The sequence below is a fragment of the Nylanderia fulva genome, unplaced genomic scaffold (assembly GCF_048542155.1).
Source record: "Nylanderia fulva isolate GAGA-0341 unplaced genomic scaffold, ASM4854215v1 Scaffold172, whole genome shotgun sequence".
NCBI lineage: Eukaryota > Metazoa > Arthropoda > Insecta > Hymenoptera > Formicidae > Nylanderia > Nylanderia fulva.
Window position 1 is genome coordinate 144,148 of NW_028189968.1, and position 26,087 is coordinate 170,234.

At 37.3% G+C, this 26,087-nt stretch overlaps 5 protein-coding genes across 8 annotated transcripts in view; 2 read left to right on the top strand and 3 right to left on the bottom strand.

The window, feature by feature from the left end:
- Positions 1-66: 66 nt before the first annotated feature.
- LOC146723717 (uncharacterized) lies at positions 67-9,780 on the top strand. The gene is made up of 5 exons (XM_085481306.1): positions 67-1,566; positions 1,761-2,054; positions 5,359-5,712; positions 9,025-9,070; positions 9,566-9,780. The coding sequence occupies exons 1-5, from the start codon at positions 67-69 to the stop codon at positions 9,778-9,780; spliced, it is 2,409 nt and encodes an 802-aa protein (XP_085337432.1).
- A 5,679-nt stretch (positions 9,781-15,459) lies between these two features.
- LOC114936365 (uncharacterized) lies at positions 15,460-18,542 on the top strand. 3 transcript variants are annotated; one of them, XM_029309541.2, is made up of 3 exons: positions 15,460-15,659; positions 17,603-17,944; positions 18,263-18,542. In XM_029309541.2, coding segments are annotated over exons 1-3 (486 nt in total). In that variant the 5' UTR covers positions 15,460-15,517; the 3' UTR covers positions 18,265-18,542. The 3 variants fall into 3 exon arrangements, 1 of the variants encoding a protein (XP_029165374.1); XR_014924422.1 differs by lacking the exon at positions 18,263-18,542 and adding an exon at positions 16,892-16,995 and having other exon boundaries at positions 15,600-15,659; positions 17,603-17,668; XR_014924421.1 differs by lacking the exons at positions 15,460-15,659; positions 18,263-18,542 and adding an exon at positions 16,595-16,995 and having other exon boundaries at positions 17,603-17,668.
- Mocs2B (Molybdenum cofactor synthesis 2B) overlaps positions 18,051-26,087 on the bottom strand; it is a 35,574-nt gene continuing 27,537 nt past the window's right edge. Inside the window, exons 8-9 of one of the 2 annotated variants that reach the window (XM_029309540.2) lie at positions 18,544-18,624; positions 18,051-18,437 (exon numbers count right to left, since the gene is read on the bottom strand). The gene's annotated coding sequence lies outside the window, so the exon portion shown is untranslated. Of the gene's footprint in view, positions 18,451-18,543; positions 18,625-26,087 lie in introns of both variants that reach the window. The other variant, XM_029309539.2, reaches the window with a different exon arrangement.
- On the bottom strand, positions 21,438-24,257 carry LOC114936360 (uncharacterized). The gene has a single exon (XM_085481307.1). The coding sequence runs from the start codon at positions 24,255-24,257 to the stop codon at positions 21,438-21,440; it is 2,820 nt and encodes a 939-aa protein (XP_085337433.1).
- LOC146723718 (uncharacterized) lies at positions 24,334-25,557 on the bottom strand. The gene has a single exon (XM_085481308.1). The coding sequence runs from the start codon at positions 25,555-25,557 to the stop codon at positions 24,334-24,336; it is 1,224 nt and encodes a 407-aa protein (XP_085337434.1).

The window sequence follows — 26,087 nt, forward strand, 5'->3', positions numbered from 1 at the left end:
GACGTGTTATTCGGCGCCGACGACGTTCCGGAGCTCAAAAAAAGCCGCGATCAACTTCAGTAACTAATGTCGCGTGGCGGTTTTCACTTACGCAAATGGGCTGCTAACGCGACCGAATTATTAGACGATATTCCGGCTGGCGAGCACGAATTAGCTGTCGAACGAAAACTCGGTGAAGACGATATGTTAAAGGTACTTGGTCTCACGTGGAGACCGCAAGAAGATTCGTTTCGCTTCCAAATAGATATACCTACTGCCGACTTTAATACTAAACGAACCATTCTATCATTTATCGCGAAATTCTTTGATCCATTAGGATGGGCATCTCCGATAGTAATTACCTCTAAAATAATGATCCAAGAGCTGTGGATCAGAAAATATGACTGGGATTCTCCTGTATCTGCCGAGTTATTAGAGCCGTGGAAAAAGTATTGCTCGGAATTTTCCAAACTAAATGAAATACGCATCCCGCGCTGGACTGGACGACATCGAGAAAATTTAGCTGTCGAATTACATGGGTTCGCAGACGCGTCGACCCGCGCATACGCTGCTGTCGTTTATTTGAGAATTCGTCACTCGTTCAATAAAATTTCAGTTTTATTAACAGCTAAATCAAAGGTCGCGCCGATTAAGACAATAAGCGTACCGCGAATGGAGTTGAGCGCAATTGTATTATTGACTAAATTACTTGAATGGGTGCAAAATTCGTTGAATTTGCAAAAAGCGCCTGTATACGGATGGACCGACTCGTCTGTCGCCTTAGCCTGGTTACAAGGCCATCCATCGCGATGGAAAACCTTCGTCGCAAATCGCGTATCTGAAGTCCAGACTCGACTCCCTTCGGTTCAATGGAATCACGTCTCATCGAGCGATAACCCCGCGGACTGTGCGTCGCGAGGTGTATCGCCGGCTGCATTTAGGGACTTTACGCTCTGGTGGCACGGCCCTGCTTGGTTGAGTTCTACGGAATCCGTGTGGCCAATTCATAAGCATGATCAAAATCGACCCGACGCTAATCGAGAAATCGTCGAATCTGAAATAAAACTCTCTTCCGTGTGTCATACTCGAGTCTCCTCGGAATGGGAGCTACCGCATATCGTTTCTAGCTGGACGAAATTAATTCGAGTTACCGCGCTCGTGAAACGATTTATTCAAAAATTAAAACGCGAATTTAGTGCGCCCAAAACGACGGAGTTGTCAGCTGTCGAGTTCAAGGAAGCTTCCCTTTTTTGGCTTCGGTACGTACAGCTCCATCAATTTCCGTCGGAAATTAAGGTTTTAAATGCGAAAGGTTCAATTCCGAAATCCAGCTCCTTGTCGACTCTCTGTCCTTTCCTCGGAGAAGACAAACTAATACGCCTGGGCGGACGGATCGAAAACTCGCCGTTGAGTTTTAACGAACGGCATCCCATCATTTTGCCGAAGCATCGCATCTTCGACTTATTAATCGCGCACGCGCATAAAGCCGCCCTTCATGGTGGCACTCAACTTACGCTACGAATTTTACGACAAAACTATTGGATAATTTCCGCTCGCACCAGCGTCAAATCCCACATTCATAATTGCGTAAGATGTGTCCGCGAACGCGCGCGTCCGTCGCAACAGCTGATGGGGAATCTTCCCTTTCATCGAGTCACCCCATCGCCCCCCTTCACGCATACGGGCGTCGATTACGCGGGACCGATGAGTATAATTCCAGTCGTGGGAAGAGGTCAAAAATCGAGAAAGTATTACGTGGTCGTATTTATCTTGCGACTAAGGCTGTTCACTTAGAGTACGTGGGCGACTACACCACTGCCGGATTCCTCGCTGCTTTCAAACGTTTCGCGAGTCGTCGTGGTCTCCCGTCAGACATTTACAGCTTCAACGGCACGAACTTTCAGGGCGCAGATAGGGAATTGTACTCCGTTTTTCAAAGACTTATCGCCGATCCTGAACTTAAAAACACCGTTGCCAACGACAACGTAAAATGGCATTTTATTCCTCCCGCCGCGCCGCATTTTGGCGGACTCTGGGAAACCGGCGTAAAAGGATTGAAGTTTCATCTTAAAAGAGTAACCGGCTCGCGTACATTGTCACAAATCGAGTTCGCTACGCTACTGTGTCAAATTGAGGCGTGTCTAAATTCACGACCTATTTCCGCATTACATGACGATCCGAACGATTTTTCTGCGATTACTCCGGGCCATTTTTTAATCGACCGCCCGTTAATTAGTTTACCGGAAGAGTCGAATTTAGAAATCGACTCTGACCGTCTCTCGCGATGGCAACAAGTACGCGCGATGCTCGAACAGATCTGGCGATCTTGGTCGGCTGATTATCTGCATACGCTTCAGCAACGACAAAAATGGCGCGAGAATCAACCGGATTTAAAGATCGACGAATTAGTGTTATTAAAAAATAGTCTCCTTCCTCCTTCTAAATGGGAACTCGCTCGAATAGTAGCGGTTCATCCAGGAAAGGATAGCCATGTCCGCGTTGTAACGTTACGTACCGCAAAAACAACTCTGAAGCGACCAATAACACAGATCTGTCGACTACCGATAAATGCGAATTATTAGCTCTTAGATTAATGCGCTCCGCGAAATGAAGATTTCGCTTGATTACCGTCTCAAATAAGACTATGTCGCGACGTCAAATTATGATTATGTAAACATAAGTACAATGTAATACTAAATTTCAGCGCCATACTCCGTTATCATCTTCGATCTATAACTATTGTACTTAATCTGTACCATTTCTGCAATCATGCATCATGTAATCAACTGCATATTTCTTTGTTTTGCAATGTTGTCTTAAAACCTCTCTAGATCGCTCAACCCTGAAGGACTGGACTTTAATCTGTTTGAGAAGTAATTATTTCGTTACCTATCCGGTATACGAGGCGAGCGGGATGTTCGAAAAAGAGACGATCACAATATAGATAAATTCTCGCTTGATTTATAACTCTTGTTTCAAAGAACCAGTCCTCGGGCAAATAACATTTGCTTCGGATTCTAAGGAATTATTTTCCTTTAGTTTTTCTGACATTACCGTTGCTGCCGAAATCTGACAAACATCTCGGTGGTCGATCGTGATTGGTTGAAGAAATCATACGACCGACACCGAGTATGTTATTGTACTCGACTCGGTAGGAAATATTATCAAGGATTGAGCAGAATCGTCTCTGTGAGACGAACCTTGATAGCGTACGCATCGTCCGGATTTTACGCGCGATCAGTACGGAAGCTCGTAGTTCGTACAATTTATCCGGGTCGGCTTTTGATCGGTCTAGAGAGCCTCGTCTTGTTAAATCAATGGTGTTATTCTAGTGTTAAATATATACGTTTGTTAATTAAACTCCATTGACTTATTATTATTATCCCACCCGGGACAAGTGACGAACCGGTAATAAAAAAAAGATATATATTAGTTGTTTTTAAATTAGTGTCTCACGCGTAAATCGAAGGCGGGTGAACAAACGTTCTTGCAATTAAATGATCACAGTGGAAAAAATATAGCTAATGTCGTACTTAATTATCTTGAGAATAATTGCAAAATTGACTTTAATAAGTGCAGAGGACAGTCATATGATAACGCTGCCAATATGTCAGGAATGTATAATGGCATGCAGAAAATCCTTCTGGACAAAAATAAATTTGGTGTATACATTCCATGTGGTGGGCATTCACTAAATCTTATTGGTCGTGCCGCAGTTGATTGTTGTTTAGCCGCGGTAAATTTCTTTGCTATTATACAGCAAGTATATACATTTTTCTCTGCTTCTACAAAACGTTGGACTGTTTTAAAATCGTGTTTGGTCTCTGACTCAACGGTATCTAAACGACTTTGTGATACTCGATGGGAGGCACATGCAAAGGCTGTTTCAACTATATCCGATGGTTATGAATCAATTATTGATGCTCTTCATTGCTTGTATACAAACGAGTATGAAAAAGGTGATACACGACGAGAAGCTGGTATTCTTCAGGAAAAAATGGAAGAATTAGAGTTTGTATTCATGTTAGAATTTTGGAATCGTATATTAGATGAGTTTCATAAAACAAGTAAAGCTCTGCAAGATTCAAAAATATCCCTCAGTACCTGTGCAAAGCTCTATTCATCGCTATTACAGTTTTTAAAGAAAAATCGAAAAAGTTTCGATGAATTTGAAGCTAGAGCTAAAGAACGTTTACCTGATGTGGATTACAAAGCTGAAAATCAACGTCAAAGACGTAGGAAACAAGTCGTTAACGATGGAAATGTACCTAATGTTGATGAAGTTCTTTCGACAAGAGATAAATTTTGCATATAAGTGTTTATTGTTATGATGGATATGCTTGAAACAAACTTACAGAAAAGAGCACTAATTTACCAAAATATTGCAGACAAATTTTCTTTCTTAGTTGATTTAGATGTCCGTGACAGTGAACTTCATAAAGGCGTAAAGTGTTTAATGAAAGATTATCCTGAAGATGTAGATATCAACCTTATCGGAGAACTTAAACATTTTCATATTTACGTGAAGATGCACCATGCCGCCAATAATAAAAATTTAAACCACCAGAATCTAAATCAAATAATCTTTAAAGATAAACTTAATTTAGCATTTCCCAATGTAGAAGCAACGCTACGGTTGTTTCTAAGTCTTATGATGACTAATTGTTCAGGAGAATGGTCATTTTCACGGTTAAAACGCTTAAAAAATGAATTATGCACCACCATGCTTCAAGAGAAATTATCAGACCTTGCTATTTTATGTATTGAAGCTGAAAAATTTCGAACTTTATCATTTGACGATATTATTGATGACTTTGCAAAGCTAAAGTCTCGTAAAAAATTTTTCTAAAAGTATTTTTTTTTTTAAATAACAACTAAAAAAAATATTAAAAAAGTAAAAAATAAAAAAATTTAAAAAGTAAAAAAAATTTTAAAAGTAAAAAATAAAAAAATTGTAAAAGTAAAAAAATTTTTTTTAAATTTAAAATTTTTAAAATACAAAAAAAATTTTTTTAAACTCCATCGTTAGATTCTCACCTTGACGCGGTGATGGAGCTTGCTCGACTAAGAGGAATCTTTTAATAGCGATATTTAAAATAGCTTATTATAGGGCTTTGGGACAGGGCCCACCTACCGTCGTAGCTTGGGGCCTCTGTATACCTTAGTCCGGCACTGCCGTTAGCCGAAACCGAACTACATACGGATTCAAGTAGCCACGGGTTTGGTGCGATATTACTGCAGCGGCAAAAATCGGGGCACATGGCACCTATTGCATATTTCAGTAGGGCTACTACTGAGACCGAGAAAGCCTATCATAGCTTTGAACTCGAAACCTTGGCAATTGTAAAGGCAATTGAACGATTTCATGTATATCTACAGGGCATTACTTTCAAGGTAATTACCGATTGTAACTCGTTAGCTTTAGCGATGAAAAAGATAAACATTAATCCAAAAATAGTACGATGGTCGCTGGCCCTGCAGGAGTATCGAATGGAGCTCGTGCACGCACCGTCTGATAGGATGGCGCACGTAGACTGTTTGAGCCGCAACGTCCTTACGATAACTCTAATCACTGCGGAGGATGAACTAATGTTCCGACAGCTAACGGATGTAAGACTAAAAGAGATAGCAGAGCGAGTGGAAATGGGCAGAGACAAGCATTTTTCGATAATTGATGGATTGTTATTTAAAAAGTATCGAGACAAGGACTTATTCGTAGTTCCAGAAGCCATGGTAAGTAGCATCATCCATCTGTACCATGATGACATGGGGCATGTGGGGATTGATAAAACCATGCACGGCCATTAGACCATTATTGGTTCCCCGGTTTAAAAATAAAAATTAAACAATACATCGAGAACTGCGTAAAGTGCTTGTCATATTCGCTAACATCCGGAAAAGGGGAGGGAGAGATGGAAATCTATGGAGGCGTTACGCCTTTTGAGACTCTACATATAGATCATTTCGGACCCCTGGAAGTGACGCGAGGCGGGTACAAAAACATCTTAGTGATCATTGATGCTTTTACAAAATTCGTATGGTTGTTTGCTACCAAATCAACGGGCGCAGAGGAAGCAATTACTTGTTTAAGTTCTTTGTTTAACACCTTCGGATATTCAAACCGAATTGTTAGCGACCGGGGTACGGCTTTCACTTCATCCAAATTCTCGGAATTCCTACGGGAAAAAGAAATTAAGCAGGTATTAACTGCAATGGCCTCCCCTTGGGCGAACGGCCAGGCGGAGTGAGTTAACCGGTTTATGAAAACAACACTAGCTAAAACAGTAGAAAATCCCAACGAGTGGAAAGAAAAGTTAGCGTTAGTACAATACATTATAAATAATACACGTAACAGAGCCATCAACTCTACTCCAAGCAAATTATTATTAGGATTCGAACAGAAGAGAACAGGAAATGAACATTTACACGAACTAATAGAACGACTAAAAAAGATAGATTACAACTTCGAGAAAGAAAGGGGCACCGCTAGAGCAATCGCGCAAACCACTAATAAAAAACTACAGGAATATAATAAAATTAAATACAACGAAAGACATAAAAAAATAACGCAGTATAAGGAGGGAGATCTAGTTTTAATAAAAGTCTTACAACACAAACCAGGGACAAATACAAAGTTAACCCTTAAATATAAAGGAGCGTACAGAATTAAAACTCTACTAAATAAAAACCGTTTCGTCGTTACCCGTGTGAAGCTGGCTCCCCAACATTTAAAAAATTAACTTTCTATAGCTCATTCGATTGCACATTGTTTGCACATGTATGCACATTTCGAATTTTCGTTTGCACACCTCTAATAAAAAAGTTATAACCAAAACAATTTTGGGGGGGCCAATTTCACAATAGCCCCCCCAATATGAGCAAATTTGATCCAAAATAACTTAATCAATAGATTTTCGTTTGCACATTTTGAAACAGGTCGAATTTTCGTTTGCACACCCTTAGTTTAAAAGTTATAAACAATTAAAAATCCGTAAAATGTCAAATACGAGTAAACAAGTTTAAAACGCGAGAATTGGATTCAAAATGGCATTAATCGAAAGATTTTCGTTTGCACATTTCGAAACAGGCCGAATTTTCGTTTGCACACTCTTAGTTTAAAAGTTATAAACAATTAAAAATCCGTAAAATGTCAAATACGAGTAAACAAGTTTAAAACGCGAGAATTGGATTCAAAATGGCATTAATCGAAAGATTTTCGTTTGCACATTTCGAAACAGGTCAAATTTTCGTTTGCACACCCTTAGTTTAAAAGTTATAAACAATTAAAAATCCGTAAAATGTCAAATACGAGTAAACAAGTTTAAAACGCGAGAATTGGGTTCAAAATGGCATTGATCGAAAGATTTTCGTTTGCACATTTCGAAACGAGTCGAATTTTCGTTTGCACATTGGCGTCGCTGGCGATTGTCTTAGGCATCCCCTCCAACGCGCAACGTGTGGAGGCGCGCGCTGCTCCATGCGTTGGAGGGGATGCCTAAGCAATCACCAGCGACGCCGCTTCTCTATATTCCTAGCGCTACGTACGCCCGAACTCGCGCTGTCTGGCAAAAGCGATCGCGCTTTTTTTGAGAACGTTCGCTGTAGAGTCCGAAGACGATCTGAGCGAAAGCGAGACTGAGCCGCAAAGTTGAATAAAATATTGCATTTCGCATTCGTGCGTATAATTATTTTGAACGCCCTACGTTTCGAAATAATATCTTGTTTGTTTAGCACTGTTATTTCAGCGTATTCAGCAGCTAAAAGACTTTCGAAAAGAATTTGAATATATTTCTTTTAAACTTATATCGAGAATTCGTCATTCTCTTTTCTTTTAAAAATTGTTTCTGATAATTAAAATAAAAAATAAATATGCCTCGTAAAGCCTGCGTAACAGATAATGAAATATTTGAAGCCATAAAAGATACGGACTGTTTTACAGTTTCAGGAGATCTTAAATCGCGTTCTGATCCTATATGGGCAGACATTTGCCGATCTTTAGAAAATAAAATAAAAATAATAAATCTATATTTGTACTTAAAGCAAAATAGAAATGACGTTCGTTTAGAGGATTATAAAGGCATTGCCACTGTACAAGATACAGAACATTTACTCTCTTTTGAGTCTCATAATACGAGTATAAATAACTCTAAACAAGACAAAAGTATTGAAAGCGTTAATAGTGATAGTGAACCCGTATACGTTCAAAATAGCAACGAATGTTCGACAATTTTATACAGCATAATTATTGATGCTGAAACATGGCAACGCATAAGTCCAAAAACAGTAACGTATAAAGAGTACGGTAGATATAACAATAAACGAAAATATTCGATATTGCAACGAGGATGGACGGATGTAATATCTAAATTATGTTGGTCCAAGACTAAAATTCCGTGCGTATATATTTTTAAAAGAGCGAAAATATATGATTCAACAAATGGCGCGTACCTTACAATCTTTGGTAAATGTAAAGATTGTTCTGCAACTTTTAACGCGCATTCTATAAAAAAACCCGAAGTAGGAAGCGGTTTAAAATTATTTGTAAAAACAGTGGACACAAGGGGAGTATCACATGAAAAAAAAGAGCATTAAAAGGTACGGAAAGAGCAGCAGTGCAAAAAGATCTTTTGCATAAAAAAGCAATTGTTTGGCGTCGCGAAATGACAAAGGAAATGGAGTATGGCGATCCTGAACCGAGTCATTTATATAAGACCGACGTATTGAGAAAGGCACGTCAAGAAGGCAAAGACAAGGAATTAGGTGTGCACAAAATACAACATGTAATTGATTCTATAAATAATTTAAAATATACTGTCCAGTATGCCGGTGTAATACGCGAAATCGGATTAGACAAATTTTATTGTATGTATTGGTCGCCGTTGCAAATGGATATATAAGGATCTTAAAAAGTTAAATAATCCTATATCCATCGACGCTACCGGCTCTCTCGTGCAAAAGATGAACAGAAGAAATAAAAGATCTGGTGCAATTTTTTTATACCAGGCCGTTATATCTGGAATAAATGGAATTGTGCCATTATTTCAGATGTTATCTGAAAAACATGATGCAAATATCATCCAATATTGGATGAGTGAGTGGTTGCGTTACGGAAAAAAAATACCGCATGAGGTTATAACCGATTTCTCATTTGCACTGTTAAATGCCGTTGCACGTGCCTTTAATAGTTGCAGCCTGGCACAATATATCAAAACATGTATAAAACATCTTAATTATGAGGAAATTAATATGCCAATATGTCGCATACGTATAGATATCGCGCATGTCATAAAAATGATTGCAAGATGGCAATGCTTCCGTGGAAAAGCTCCACAAATCAAAGACTTTTATTTACGATGCGTTGGATTTTTGACCACCATCGATTCAAAAGAACAATTTGAAGATATTCTGCACTCAATATTAATTGTAGCACTTAGTGAATGTGATGATAAGGATACTGCGTGTGCAAATAAACAGGAATTCCTTTTAGAAATAATACGCAATTTTATTATTGATGAAAAAGAAAATCTAGATGAAAAAAATGATTCCAATGACAATGACTCATTAAACGAAATAGATGTTGCAATAGAGAATGATAATTCGTCACATTTTGATAAATTATGCGCTAGTGCAAAAGATTTGGCTGCAAAAACGCATTCAGGTGAACGACCTAACGCATATTATTGTCCAGATTTCGTAACACCATTTATGGGATTTGCAACGTATTACGTTTTGTGGATAAATGTGATGGTGCAGAAAACTGAGAAATATTCTGTAGCTTCGTCGGCTAGATCAGAGGCCTAGTTTAATGATATTAAAAATATCACATTTAGCGACGAAAGCAAGTCGATAAGAGCCGATAAATTTATTATCAAACATATTCGCTCTATTGAAAGTATCTGCAAAATTGAAAGAGCAGCGCTTGATAATCGCGCTAATATACAAAAGAACAATTCCGTGGAAGTAAACAAATTAAAACAAGATATTCATCAAACTAGTGTTGAAACTGATATGTTAAATATTGAGACATATTCAGACACTGAAGAAAATTGGCGTGGTTTGAACCCACCGAAAAAATTAAAAGAAGAAGCCACGATAGACAAAGTTACAAGGAAAAGAGGGAAATATCTAACGGCTTGTCCAGATATAACATTCATTCACAATCGTCCTCTCCGTAAAAAAAGGGCGCTTGCATCCAAAATGGCTCGCTACTTCCACCAATTAAGATTGGCACAAAAAAATTACAAGCTCTCTCCACATGTCCTTTCGATTCTCTAATCGAATTATTAACGACAGCATATGTAGATTCCGTTGTCTATAAACAGACAGTAGATGAAAAATATAAAGATCTGATATTTTTTCAAACAATGCTAAATTACGCTATCAATGGTGTTAGTAATGCATTTTATTTTGAAAGGCTTTCTTATCTACTGACACTTTTTAACGCAGATAAAAGCGTTGTTGATTGTGCTTGCAATATCTCTACTTTCATTGCAAAAGTATTGATCGAAGCACCAAGTGTCACAGAAAAAAACACGTGCGTTCAGTGCCAGTATGAAGAAATAAAAAATATTTCGATAGCCGAGATTAATACAAAACCAATTCTTACGCATGGTCTACACAACGGATTGCAAAAATCTATAGATCTATTTTTCAATAAAGAAATCCTATGCAAAAATTGCGGTAATAAAGTACTCTGTGAAATAAATCCAGAGGCGCATTTTTTAATAGATGTCGAACATGCATATCATAGCACACTATTAGCTGAAATAGGATTTTTAAATGCACCTAAGCAAATACCGCTATCAGAAGTCCCACCGCATCTATACATAAAAAATCAAAAATATCAATTAATAGGATTAATTTCGTACAATGGTTCTACCGAACAACAAGCATTAGGCCATTATATTACTTATTGCCACAGAATTACGTACGCAGGCACATGGGAAGAATATGACAATCTTCGAAATAAGTATGTGTCATTGCAGTCAACAACAGCGACTCGTACACATGTAACACCGAACGTCCTAGCGTAAATAAAGTTAAATACGTAACAATTCTATCCACTCTATTAATAAAAACATCTAATAAACCGGATAAAGTAAATTAACACAAACTGCACACGCACGAATTTGCTGCAATACATATATATACACAGAAAATTTTTAACTTACTTACACACACACATATACGCGCTTCCACTATCTATTGCATGTACACGTATACACACCCGTGCACACACTGCACACACACGCACGCACGCACGCACGCACGCACGCACGCACGCACGCACGCACGCACGCACACAGAAGCGTAAAACCGACCGCGCAACCTCCACGTGGTACGCTTTGGATAATGCTAATGCCGGCGGCAGAGAAAAGAATGAGAGAGACCACGCCGCCGTTTTTCGTCAAACGCTTTTTCTAGGCTGCTCACTAGCGTCACGTACATCCATTTTACGAGCGTCTGGAACTACATGGCCACATCCACTTTCGATGTCGGTAAAAGAGTCAAATTTAGTTCATGTCCGTGCTACATCCACAATTGATAGACCAGAATACGACGAAGATCAGAGTTCAAGACCATATGTTTTCTTTTTTTTTTTTTAATAAATCAGAATTATAAATGAATAAAAAATAAGAAATAATAAATCAATTGTATTTATAAAAGATTTTCAATAATTTTATATTCATTTACAAAAATAACATCCCTGAAAATTAAATTGATTGCACAAAAAATATAAAAAATAAGAAAATAAATATTGAAAATAAAATAAATATATTTGTATAAAAATAACAAAAAATTAACATAATATTATAAAATAAAAATAATAAAAAAAATAAAACTTATGGAAAATAATTTATCATAAAAAAAATTTCTAATAATATATATTTAAATAAAATTAAATGAATAATTGGATAAAGTTCCGAATAGGTGAACCCTCCGATTTTTTTGAAACTACACTATTTTTTGTATTTTTGAACACTGATTACGAATATGATAATGAAAATTTGCGACTAGGTCATTTTCAAGGTCAAAACTCAAAAAAATTGACAAAAATATAACTTTTTAGACATTATTTTGATAAATATTAATGTAAGAAAAAAATGTTTCAAATAAAAGTTGTAGTTCTTGTAAAAATACATCATTTATGTCCTATAAATTTTTTGCGTAAAACTGATAGTTTTCGAAAAAAATTAGATAAGAAAAACCCTCTCAAACATTAATATATTCTTCGTTCTCAGCCGAACCCGGAGTCAACGACGAGGACGTGACGAAGAACTGACTCCATTTTTTTGTTTTTATAATTTTTATATTTTTTTATAATTTTTTTATAATTTTAATATTTTTTATAATTTTTTTATATTTTTTGTATTTTTTTTACATTTTTAATTGTTTTTTTTAACGCTTTTTTATTTTTCAAAACTATTTATAAAACGCTAAATATATTACTCCTTTCCCGGATAACATCTTTTAATATCGATAATCAATTGCTTGAAAGGATCTTGACCCAATCGTCGAAGTCGACGACGCCACATAAATTCACACAAATGATCAGCGATAGAACTCTTTTGAACACCACCGCGAGATAATTCACGACGCATCCAGCGCCAGGACGACTCAATATTCTGAGTGTGAGCATCAGTTTCCGGATCTACAAAAAATTCAGAATGATTCACCGTCTTGTGGACATATCCATGATGTTCCAAATCTATATATCCCTTCCAACAATCCGTATGGATCTCAGTCCCAGGCATCACATGTTTTTTTATTAAAGCTACAAGAGTATCTTTGTCTCTCTTGTTGTCCGGGCAAATTTCGAGCCGATAATTAGTAGCATGTCCACGGTGAATCATTCCGAGAATCCATGATCCCTCAACAACACGTCCTCGTTCGTACTTCCGACGACCAATCTTACACTCGTCAATTTCTATGATTCCACCTCCCAAAAGACCCTCTTCCTGAAACTCCTCATCAAGTGCAGCCATGCAGACTTCTCGACAAAAAGAAAATCTATCGGCTACAGTTTCACGAGATATATACTGCCCATCAATAATACTGCTTCCTCGAATCGTTTGATTAAACGACATATTGACAGAAAAACAGTACGTTATGAGAATACATGCCGCAGGAGAAATATGACACCTCTCGAACCATGTATCCTCTGCAACAGTCGCAGTATGTCGATACTTTCCTTTTTTCATACAAAGGAATCTTCCGCATTCAAGATCAGATTCTAGCAAATTCATGTATTTTTTATGATGACTGCAGAACCTTTGTGTTGGAATCAAACCAACTTCTCTCAACCACTGAAGAGTTGATTAACGATTTTGAAAAATAGACGCCAATAAAAACAAATTGTATGTTTTATCCATTTTTTTCGTAACAAAAAAAATTAAAAGAAACAACCTTATTAATTAGGCTCCAAAACTTTTATTCGAAATTTACGCTTTGCATATAAGTCGCAAAACTATATAAAACTATCTATAATTATAAACCTAGTTTTGCATCCGAAGCACAGAACAATAAGAGGTAGACCTTACTTTGCAAGAAAAGTCGCAAACCCATGTAAAGCAGTGTAATAATAAATTTTGCATCAAACGATGGATGATAAGCATTGCTTTGCATGAAAAGTCGCAAGATATGTGCGCGCAAAGAGTTTATATTTATTAAATCTTTACCTTACTAAAAATATGATGAGTCAACAATATATTAAAAGTATTAGGTACAGAAAATATTAGCAAGACCCCTACGCAACGAAAAATGTATCATGAATCAAAACTAGATAAATAGGTTTCCGTGGAATCTCGCTTCCCATGGAAAAGTGTTTGCGTGGAACCTCGCTCTGCGTGGACAGTTGCAAATCCACGTAGAACCTCGCTTCGCATGGAAAAGTGTATGCGTGGAATCAGTGGGTTCCACCCTCCTGCGGGGGGCTCCACTACCGTAAAACTAGACAAATAGGTTTGCGTGGAACCTCGCTCTGCGTGGAAAGTTGCAAACCCATGTGGAATCTCGCTTCGCGTGGAAAAGTATATGCGTGGAATCAGTGGGTTCCGCCCCCCTGCGGGGGGCTCCACTACCGTAAAACTAGACAAATAGGTTTGCGTGGAACCTCGCTCTGCGTGGAAAGTTGCAAACCCAAGTGGAATCTCGCTTCGCGTGGAAAAGTGTATGCGTGGAAACAGTGCGTTCCGCCCCCCCTGCGAGGGGCTCCACTATCGAAAAACTAGACAAATAGGTTTGCGTGGAACCTCACTCTACGTGGAAAGTTGTAAACCTATGTAGAATCGTATATGTATTGCAAAGTACATGCTTAGATGGGAGAACAGATATAAGATTTAGATTTCATCGTTTTTGTTGAAAACTATCATTCGTACGGTAAAAATTAATAGGACGTAAAATGTTTTTCTCTGTAAGATCTAAAACTTTTGTCTAAAATATTTATCATGATTTGTCGTATTTACTAAAATAACTGTTAAAAACTATAATTTTTATGGGTTTTTCTTGATTTTCACTATGAAAATGAAAGGTGCGCCAATTTTCACTATAATGTTCGTAATCAGTGCATCAAAATACGTAAGAATACTGAGTTTCAAAAAATCAGAGAAGAGCACTTTTTGGAACTTTACCCGCCGTTTTTAGTCTTTAACATCGATTTTCTCAAAAACTTTCAGTTTTACGCAAAAAATGTATATGGCATAAATGATGTATTTTTACAAGAACTACAACTTTTATTTGAAACATTTTTTTCTTACATTAATATTTAACAAAATAATGTCTAAAAAATTATATTTTTGTCAGTTTTTTTGAGTTTTGACCTTGAAAATGACCTAGTCGCAAATTTTCATTATCATATTCGTAATCAGCGTTCAAAAATACAAAAAATAGTGTAGTTTCAAAAAAATCGGAGGGTTCACCTATTCGGAACTCCACCCGAATAATTAAATATACTTTGAACTTTAAATTATACAAAAATTGTTATATAATATAATATATGTATATTAATATTTTTTATTTAATACATATACCACGTGTACAAAAATGTATATATATATATATATATATATATATATATATATAAGGTGTCCCGAATTTTGCGAATTAAAGTACCATAGAAAGAAAGTTTCTCGAAAAAGTAAATTAAGAAAATTGCATGGCAAAATAAATGCTCGTGTACAGATATACACATGCGCATACGCATACACACACTTCGATATTGAGATATCCGTAAGAATCTGTAAGAATTTTCGGAAAGAACATCTGAATGTGTGGTAGGGTAGAGGAGGGAAGAGATCATATTGCGAGCAATTGCGAGTCGACGTATCATTCGCTATCTTGATAACCTCGTGAGAGAAGTATACGCGCTGTTTTGTGTTAGTCGTGCTTCACGATTGTCCGTAAAGGATTTTACACGCAAAATTATCTGTAAAGGATTTTTTGTGTTTGTGTGCGAAGTGCGTTGTTCTGATAAGTGCAAAATTGTTTACGTTTCAATAATATTATAAAAAATAACAATAGTTATAAAAAATAAAGAAAAATGTCTAATCAGTGCCGTTTAGATACTTTTTACGATAAGTGCATGTATAAAAACTGTACGAGTTCAAGATCTCTAGGAAAACGTTTATATAGATTCCCATTGCAGACTGATAACAGATATCATTTATGGATAAGCAACAGCGGTAAATTTTTTATATCATCTTTAATTACATATTCTGCTATATTTTGTACTTGCATTTTTTATTTCTATTCAATTTTGTTTTACTTATATTCAGTTTGTTTTAATAATACAATCATAAGTATCAGAAAATTATAGAACATAAAGTTTATTTTTATATTCTATAAAAAATGTTATATTCTTTTTTTATATATTTTAATATTTAACTCTAGAATAAATATTTAATTTTTTTTATTATTTCGTGATAAATTCCTTTTCTTTCCTTTAAACTGAATAAATAAATAATTGATACTGCTCTTTATATTGCCTACTTTAAAGCTCTTTTGCACTGCCTTTTTACTAAATTTAGACTAAGACAACGATAATAAATAAAAATAAACTAAAATAAATGTAACCTTAATTAAAATAGATCTCAATAATTAAACATTTCATTATTTCGTGATATAATTATGTGCATTTATTTATTGTACTATTATCTGCAACTCGTGATATCTAATTATTTAAAGGTTTTATATGAAATATTCTACAATATATTTTGTATTAATTGATAAATAAATAATGTATTATTTTATATAATTTATATTAAATATGTTTGAGTAAGATTCATTTTGTTTTTGAGATGATATTTTGTATTTATTCACGAATTTCTGCAATTTATTCACACTAATTGCGCGTGTGCGTATACGACTTTTATTTTTGATGTTTAATATAAAACAAATATTATTGTACATAATATAGTTATTTAACATCAAACATAAACATTATACAGAATCGATTACTAAATCTATTAACACACAGTATCTGCATTAATTATACATATGTTACAGAATATTCTTTTTGTAATTTGCCTACAAAATTTGAGATAAGTTTTGGACAAAATTTTCGAATTAATTTCAAATATATAAATTGAATTTTTATGCTCTTGTTTATGATGTTTATGAAAAGTATTAATTTAATTTATTAATATTATTTTATACAATTAATGTTATTATTTTTACAATTATTATTTTACAATATTATTTTATCAAATTAATTTTTTTATTTTTTAATATTTCTATCAAAAGATTTTTAAATAAAATTAAGAACAAAAAAAGTGAAACAATATTGTGTTAAGGCTGTCTTTTTATTGCTCGCGATCTATCGCGCTTGAATTTAATCAGTACTGCGCGTGCGTGACTGACAAAATTATCGGCAACAGTGCGGACATGCTAGCATGCGTAAGTACATGTGCTTCAGTTGTTCAGTTGACGTGAGTCCGTGCCGTCCGTGGTCCGTGTCAGTCCTCAGTCAGTGAGCCTGGTCGGTCTGACAAAATTTGTCTGTTGGGTCATATTGCGATAGTAAGTACGCAACACATATCTAAAAATATTTTTTAATTTTTATGATATAAAAGTTTCACGTCGTGTGGTATAATCTAATGTTAGAATAGTAATTATAGAATTAATATTATAATTTTGAGTAATATTTATAAAAGAAAGCGACAATGAGATAAAAATAAGAGCGAATGAGATAAAACAATATTTTACGAAATCTATTACGTTTCATTCTTTTCGGTTAATAGCCTTCAGATTTGCTTGCTCAAGGAATTACTCGTGATCTTTTATCGAGATACAAGATAATAACATTTTGTAACACTAATTTTTGTAAAACTCTACTAATACTAATGTTTTAATAAATATATTTAATTTTATATAATAATTGCTCGTCAAAGGCCTTATTTAAGATACCGTTAAGATAATAACGTTAAAATCAGAACTCTTTCGAACGAGCGAGCAAGCTTCGATGAAATTTCTATATTCGGAATCTTTTTTCAGCGAGTAGTGTCTCGATATCGAAACATATCTCCTTCTCTCTCACTTTCTATTTATCTTTTTTTTCATTTTCCGACAACCGGCATCCCTGTTTTAAGTATTTATATACAGTATATTTTTTACAATTTTTTTTCAGGAAACTGGAGAGAGAATATTGGAATTCTCTCCGTTGACAAAACAAGTAACACCGATGATGACATCGTTGATGCCGATATCAACGATGTCGGCAGAAACTGTGTCAACAGTGGCATCGGTGACATCGGCATCAACGATGTCATCAACTATGATGTCGGCGGAGGCATCGACATCGACACCGGCATTGGCACCGGCATCGGCATTGACACCGGCGCTAGCACTGGCACCAGTATCAGCACTAGCACTGACATCGGCACCGGCGTCGACATCAATAGAAATACCGGCACCAGAGAAGGCACCGGTACCAGCGTCAACGGAGGCGTCAGCGCTAATAGCATTAAGTGTAAGTTACACATTTTATATAAATACAATTTATATTAAATATAAAATTAATCATATATACAGAATTGTATTTTACATACAATATTATTAGAAAAAATGCAAAATAATCCTTTTAAAACATTTTTTATTAAGTCATTTTATTATCTTTCCGGTTTTAATATAACTTATTATTATTTAATATAATTGTTATATTTATTTTTGTTATATATATATATATAATGTAAAAAAATTAATCTTTTTAAAATAATTATTACAATTATTACAATTTATTACGTTTTTTATTATTATTTACTATATTATATTTACTTTTTTGTTTCAGAGAGAAGATTTAAAAGGTCTTATTGATGCAGCTGTAAAATCTGCCATGAGAGGAGGACGAGGAGGAAAAGGACGCGGGATACGAGGAAGCAGAGGAAGAAGAAGGGGAAGAGGAAGAGGACGAGGACATGGATATCAAAGAACAGGGATTAATATTAATAATTATTATACTGCTCCTAAAACATAAAACTATATATATTTATATACTATACATATAACTCGCTATTTTATCACATATATGTAACTTTATATAAAACACTAATAAAATGTAATAAAATTTACCTTGGTCCATTCTTTAGCTGATTTACACGGCCCACATCCAGCTGTATTTAATATTTCCGTTAATTTTTCCCACAGTTCATCCTATAAACGTTAGAAGTTATTAATCGCAATATCCATTAAATATTATTTTAAGCCATATTACTAAACAAATAAAGTATAAAAAATGTTTAAAACTCATTTAAAACTTATTTTCAAAGATATTTTAAAAATGTGAAAATATTTGGTTCCCCTTTTATTCATTAAAAGAACGTTTATTTTAACGTCAATGTAATATAAATATTTATTTAACGTTTATTAAATATTTATTTTGTTAATATTTTTTGTTAATATTTTATTAATAAAATATTAAATATTTAATAAACCTTAAATAAATATTTATATTACAGTAATGTTAAAATAAATGTTTTTTTTTAATTTTAAAAGAAGGGACTTAATCAATTTTTTCACATTTTTAAAATATCTGAAAATGAGTTCTAAACATTTTGTTTGCTATATTTGTTTGTTACTTAGGAATATTAGTAAAAATATAATAAGGATAAGATATAATAATGAAAATAAGCAAAAAATGGTAAGTATTATAAATAGTAATAATTATTTTCAACCATCCGTTAGTCATAATATTTTCCCTTTATTTTCTTTTGCTTAAAATAATTTTTCTTACACAAAACATAAAATACATAAAAAATAGTAAAAAGACATTGATAAATATAGGATGGTATTAGAATGGATAAAAAAATCGAAATGCTATTTTTTATCCATTCTAATACTATCCTATTTAATTATCTTATCTTATAAGATAAACACTTTAGAGATTGAATATTTCAAGTAAACTAATTGTAAGTAAATTTCACATTAATGCATATAGATGTTTAATCATGAATACTAAATAAGTACACAAGACGAACAGTGAGTGAGTGAGTGAGAATGAGAGAGTGTGTGTGTGTGTGCGTGTGTGTGTGAGAAAGAGAGAGAGAGAGAGAGAGAGAGAGAGAGAGAGAGAGAGAGAGAGAGTTAGCCAACATAACCCCGCACGCTGCCGATCATGAATGTACTAAATAAGTACACAAGACGAACAGTGAGTGAGTGAGTGAGAATGAGAGAGTGTGTGTGTGTGTGCGTGTGTGTGTGAGAAAGAGAGAGAGAGAGAGAAAGAGAGAGAGAGAGAGAGAGAGAGAGTTAGCCAACATAACCCCGCACGCTGCCGATATGGCGGAGCGCCACTATCGCCATCTGTTGTAAAACGTGCGAGATGGACAAAATTACCACTACATGCATCTTGCATGTGTTGTGTACGTGTGATATATGTGTGCGCATGTGTTGTATACGTGTGAATACGTGTAGCACGATACTACTATGTATGCGTGGTCGATGATGATAATGATGATGATAATGATGATAATGATGATAATGATGACGGGGACGTTTCTTAATAGAAATTTTTCATATTTCGACTTTGCATTTATATATCTCTGCTTACAAATCACGTAGAGCAGAAATAAAGACACTTTTATTATATAATTCGAACTCAATCTATCGATTAAGTCTAGTATAAACTCGATTGCTTCAGCCATTATTGAGGATTCGAAATATTATAAAGACTCAAATGTCCGACTCGCGTTAAGATACACGGTGTCTCCGCTACGCCCTTAACTGGTCGCGAGACACTACCGTGTCTCTTGATGCAATTAACTATCACACAGAATCCTCCAGAAAGATTCAAATATTCGCAGGAGTCGATCACGTGTACGCAGCGTGCACAATACGACGGCGAGTTCGTCGCGACGGCGTACTACGACAATTGTGAGAGAGAGCGCGGGAGAGAGAGAGAGAGAGAGAGAGAGAGAGAGAACGAGCGAGAGAGAGAATGCACGACATGCATTCACCGATACGCGAATATCGCAGTGAATCTTCCAGCAGGATCCGAATACTCGTAATGTTCGATCACGTGCACGTAGCATGCACGAGACAATGGCGAATTCGTCGCGAGAACGTGTATGTTGCGTCGCGAACGAGATCCGATTACCCGTTAACTCTTCACTCTCGATATGTCACACAATACCGCGCAAATCTGTTCGTATTTGTCGCGATAATACATTCACGCACTTATTACACCGTAACGCGAATTCTTTGGTCTGACTTGCGACCAACGCCGGCTCTCTCTCCGCGACGACTGTCTCCGACGGAATGCTACCCTCATCGATCACGCTATCGACCGCCTGATCGCGAGGGGTACACGCGGAACGCGCTAATTGGCCGAAAATTTGCTTCCGCGGCGCTTCCCGCGGTGCGTGCCGCGAGGTGCTGCCGTGTTAGGCCCGCGGCAGTTGCTTTTACCTAAATTCTCGACTGATCCGTGAATTTTCGTTCGATCGAGCGCGGCAAATTTTTCTCAATCCTAAACATACCGCCCGCCTCGAAATTTGAATTTCGAAACTACTCGATCTTGCGGTATACCTTACACAAGGATGCATCGTTCACTCCCGTGTGAGTGAGGTTTGCTAAATGAAAACTAATTGCGTGTGATTGTTCGTCACGATTGATCCCATGCAATATATAAGATACTGAGATGTAACTTCTGATTACGCTCAGATCGCACTAAAGTGAAATTGTAGACCTGAAACGGCTGACAATATTGACTTAAAGTTGACTTCTAAAGATCACTGTTGTTATCGCGGACGGATTTTAACATTTAACGCAGATCGTGTAAACAACAGTATCCGCTGTTCGTACTAATTCGCACGACCTTAAACTTAGGATTGCAAGCGCCGCCCGCCTTGGCGATTTTACTTGCACGCTTTGACTTAACTAATGAACATAAACTTGACTTACTTGCTACATAAATTATAACGTAATTAGAATTAGAATCGTATAATTAACTTACACTAGAATTATCGCTAATTGCTTGACACTCGAGGCTGATCCTCGATGGAATCGTCAGAATCAACGTCGATTGGAAGCACACATAACTTAGTTATGGGACGCTTATATTCCGAGTTCGCTGTTTTGACGGAAACTACTCGAATTAATCCGTCAGAGCCTGGTTGACAGTGGATTACGCGTCCGAGTTCCCATTTGCAAGGAGGAAGAAGAGGATTTTGAATCAGAACCATGGAACCGATATGGATAAGTGACTTTGCCTTTCGCCACTTAGTTCGCTGTTGAAGCGTGTTAATATAGTCGGCGTGCCAATGCTTCCAAAAACGCTCCGTGATCTGTCGCAACTGCCACCGTGACAGTCTGTTTTCATTGATTTGCAGAACAGAAGGTTCTGGATTGATTGTGATTGCCGATCCAATCAAAAAGTGACCCGGAGTGAGAACTTCAAAATCGTCAATCGAATCAGTCAATGGACACAGGGGCCTTGAATTTAAGCATGCTTCAACTTTACAAAGCACGGTAGTAAGTTCCTCGAAAGTGAGGGTGTGATTTCCTAATATCCTACGAAGGTGGTATTTAACGCTTTTGACCCCTGCCTCCCACAATCCACCGAAGTGTGGAGCATGGGGAGGGATAAAACTCCATGTGATGTTATCTGACACGATGAAGTTGAGAAAGTTAACATCGCTTTGAGCGTCTCGATACGCTTGCGACAACTCCTTGTCTGCTCCTGCGAACGTAGTGCCATTGTCCGAGTACATGACCTCTGGTAATCCACGTCGCGCACAAAATCTTTGAAAAGCGTTAAGAAAGGCAGCAGTCGAGTAATCACTAACCAGTTCGAGATGAATAGCGCGTGTGGCTAAACAAATAAAGAGTGCTATGTAGGCCTTTCGCGAGGTAATTCCTCGGCCGGCTGAAGCACGTGTGAAGACTGGTCCGGCGTAGTCGACACCGCTATGTAGAAACGCTCGAGAGGGCGCCGAAACACGACTTGTAGGTAGCTGGCCCATCAGTTGACTAGCTACTTGAGCCTTTTCTCTTGTACACGGAACACATTTATAAATAACCGACCTTACTAGACTTCTTGCTCTCAAAATCCAAAACTCTTGTCTAAGTTTTGAAAGAGTGGATTGAAGACTGGCATGGAGAGATACAACATGCGTATAACGGATGATCATAGTAGTGATCGTATGGTTGGCTAATAAGATTGGATGCTTGGACTGGAAAGATAATGACGAGTGTTCTAATCGCCCCCCAACGCGAATTAGACCGTCAGAATCCAGGAACGGATTTAATGAGAGAATTGGACTGTGAGTAGGCAACGGTTTGTTTGACTTTAAATTATGGAGCTCGTTTTCGAATAGTTCTAACTGAATGAAGTTCAGCCAGAAGTTTCGTGCTTCGTTGAATTCAACTGTAGTAAGAGCGTGATATTGAGACTTGTTGTTCGATCCTATTGTGTGTTTCTTTCTACACTTCCTTATGAAACGGTAAATGTAGGCGGTAATACGTATTAATTTCGGCCACCATGAATATCGAGTAGTGAGATTCCATGGTTCATTAGCGTTAACTTGATGCCCTTGACACGATTTTTCTTCTAACTGTGTTTCGTCTATCGGCGTTATTGTGAATGTGGGCCAATCATCCTGCTTAAGACTCAACCAGGAAGGTCCGCGCCACCAAATGTCGAAGGCGCTCAATTCTGTGCCGAGTAAACCGCGAGATGCACAGTCAGCGGGATTTTCATGTGTACTGACATGATGCCAAATGCCATCAGATACTCGTGTTTGAATCTCTGTTACGCGATGCGAGACGAAAGTTTTCCAATGAGATGGGTGCTTGTTTAACAGCACAATACTCGAATCTGTCCAACAATGGACTGGCATTTTCGTGAAATGAAGAGATTTTCTGATAAATTCAATTAGGCGCGCTAATAAGACCGCAGCTGACAATTCTAATCGAGGGATTGTCAGCGGTTTGATAGGCGCGACTTTGGATCGCCCAGCGAGGAGCGAAACAGTTGTATGACCGGATAATGTTGTGACTCTCAAAAGAACTACTGCGGCGTAAGCTACTTGGGAAGCATCCGCGAAACCGTGTAACTCGATGCTCTTGGTATCTGAATCGCATCCAATCCAGCGACTAAGTTTTATGATTTTGATGTAAGGAAGTGATTTATAAATCACGCTCCATTGTAAAAGGAGATCTTCTGAGAGATTGTCGTCCCAGCCTACTTTGTGTCGCCATAATTTCTGCATAAAAACTTTCGCTTTGAGAACCACGAGTGTGACCCATCCAAGTGGATCGAATATTCTGGCTATGGTAGAGAGAATCGTTCGTTTTGTAGAAGGGAGAGTCTGTGGTAATTCAATTTGAAACTGGAAACAATCGTGCGTCGGATTCCAAAAAATACCGAGAACCTTCAGATTGTTGTCAGTCTCGAATAATTTAAGCTGTGCGAGCCCGTGATGATCCGATGAAATATCTGAGAGCAACTCCGGTTTGTTACTCGCCCATTTGCGAAGATCGAATCCACCGCGTTTCAACAATTTGCAAACTTGATCTCGAGTCTGTTTAAGGAGAGGCATATCTTCGGCCCCAAACAGCACGTCGTCCACATAGACGTTCTCGCTTAAAACCGCAGATGCTAGTGGAAACGAGCTTCCTTCCTCATCGTTTAACTGATTAATGACTCGAAGAGCTAAAAACGGTGCGGAAGCCGTACCGTATGTTACCGTAAGGAGTTGATGTTCTTGAATATTCGAATTTTCATCTATCCATAGGATGCGTTGATAATCTCTATCTCGCGAGTCGACCAATATTTGTCTATACATTTTCGCTATGTCTGCGGAGTAAACGTATTTGTGCTGTCGCCAACGTAATAAAACCGATTGCAGATCTAACTGTAGTTTAGGCCCAGTAAACATGTGAGAATTGAGCGAGGATACCGTTAGAGGTTGTGCATGAGGCGTCAAATACGACTCTCAACCGAGTTGTCGAACTAGTCTCTCGAATGACCGGATGATGAGGGATGTACACGACTTGTGAATTTACTGAATCCACCGGTGCGATTACTTTCATATGATTCAACTGTGCGTATTCGCTCATGAACTCAGAATACTCCTGCTTAATCGCAGGTTGATTATTAATTCTCCGAAGTAACGACGAAAGCCGACGCGCGGCTATTTCGCGAGATTCACCGATTTCGATGGGTGGGCCGTTTCGAAACGGCAGACGCACGATATATCTCCCATCCGATGTTCTCGAATGCGTTTGTTTGAAATGTTCTTCGCATTGTTCGTCATCTGGAGACATTTCAATTGATTGAGGTGTTTCTTCTGCCTCCCAGAATTTAGACAATTGATTTTCGAGAGAACAACAATGAGCGACAACACTGTAACGTTGATTTAACTGAGCTGATTGCACGACGCGACTCGCATCCTCAACAGGCGGAATTACGAGAGTTGAAGTTACCACATGAGAGGGTTGTGTCACGTGATTCGGGATAGAGGTTGTTCCGGATAGGATCCATCCGAAATGCGATTCAATTGCACCTGGTTGACCGAGCGGTCCGTTACGTACGTGAACGAGTACGTGATTATATAAATCGGATCCTATTATGAGATCAATCGGTGTTGATCCGGTAGGATCATCGTCAGCCAAATCCAGATTGGAAATATGTTTCCAATCTTGCGATTGCGAAGCGTTTCTGGGAGCATACCTCGTTAATGCCTTCATAATATAGGCAACCGTTGTGAACCTTGGTTTCGATTTTTTGCGAGGAGTGATGTGAATCAGAGCCGCAGATCGGCATGTACCGGTGTCAGCGCAGCTTATTCCCGACGTTGAAGTAAGCGTTCGTATACGCTTGAGACGTAATATTTGAGCAACGCGCTCCGTCACAAACGTGAGCTCTGATCCACCGTCAATCAAGGCTCTGACAACCAATGAGCGTCCAGAAGGCGCCTGCAAATTCACCTTTGCAGTAGATAAGACAACAGGAGTCGGCGCAGTTGTCATTGTAACTGATGAGAGTGCCGTAACGTTAGGCACGTTGTCGATGACGTCATTCGCGTTTGACGTATTGTTCGCATTTGTAACTTGTTGCAATGAGTCCGAATCGAGATGAATCATAGAATGATGTCGTTTATTACATGTTCGACATGTGAAATTACTTTGACAATTGATCGACATGTGTTTATCACTCAAACAATTAAAACATTCGTCGAAATTTCTTAAGCAATTCGCGTCGCTGAATCGGACTCTTTGCTACAAATTGCGGACATTTTGAGAGAATGTGCGATTGCTTGCACATTGAACACACTATATTAGATGACGCAGTCGCTGTTGCGCTAGTCACTTTCGCATGTGACTTGGTCTTGTCGTTATCGCGAGGGTGAAGTTCCTCTAACGCGAGAGCACGCGACGAAATAAATTTTAATACTTCTTTGTATGTTGGCGGATTTTCGATATCGCTCGTTTTTAACTTCCACGCACGGCGCGTGGCGGGATCGAACTTCTGAGAGAGAAAATAAACTAACATGTCGCTGACTATATCGTCCGGCGAACGATTAAGACGTTGCAATGTTGAGATCGCTTGTTCGGCTTTATCGCGTAAGGCGTGAAGCTCGACAGCTGACTCACGAGTCATTTTCGGAAGATTA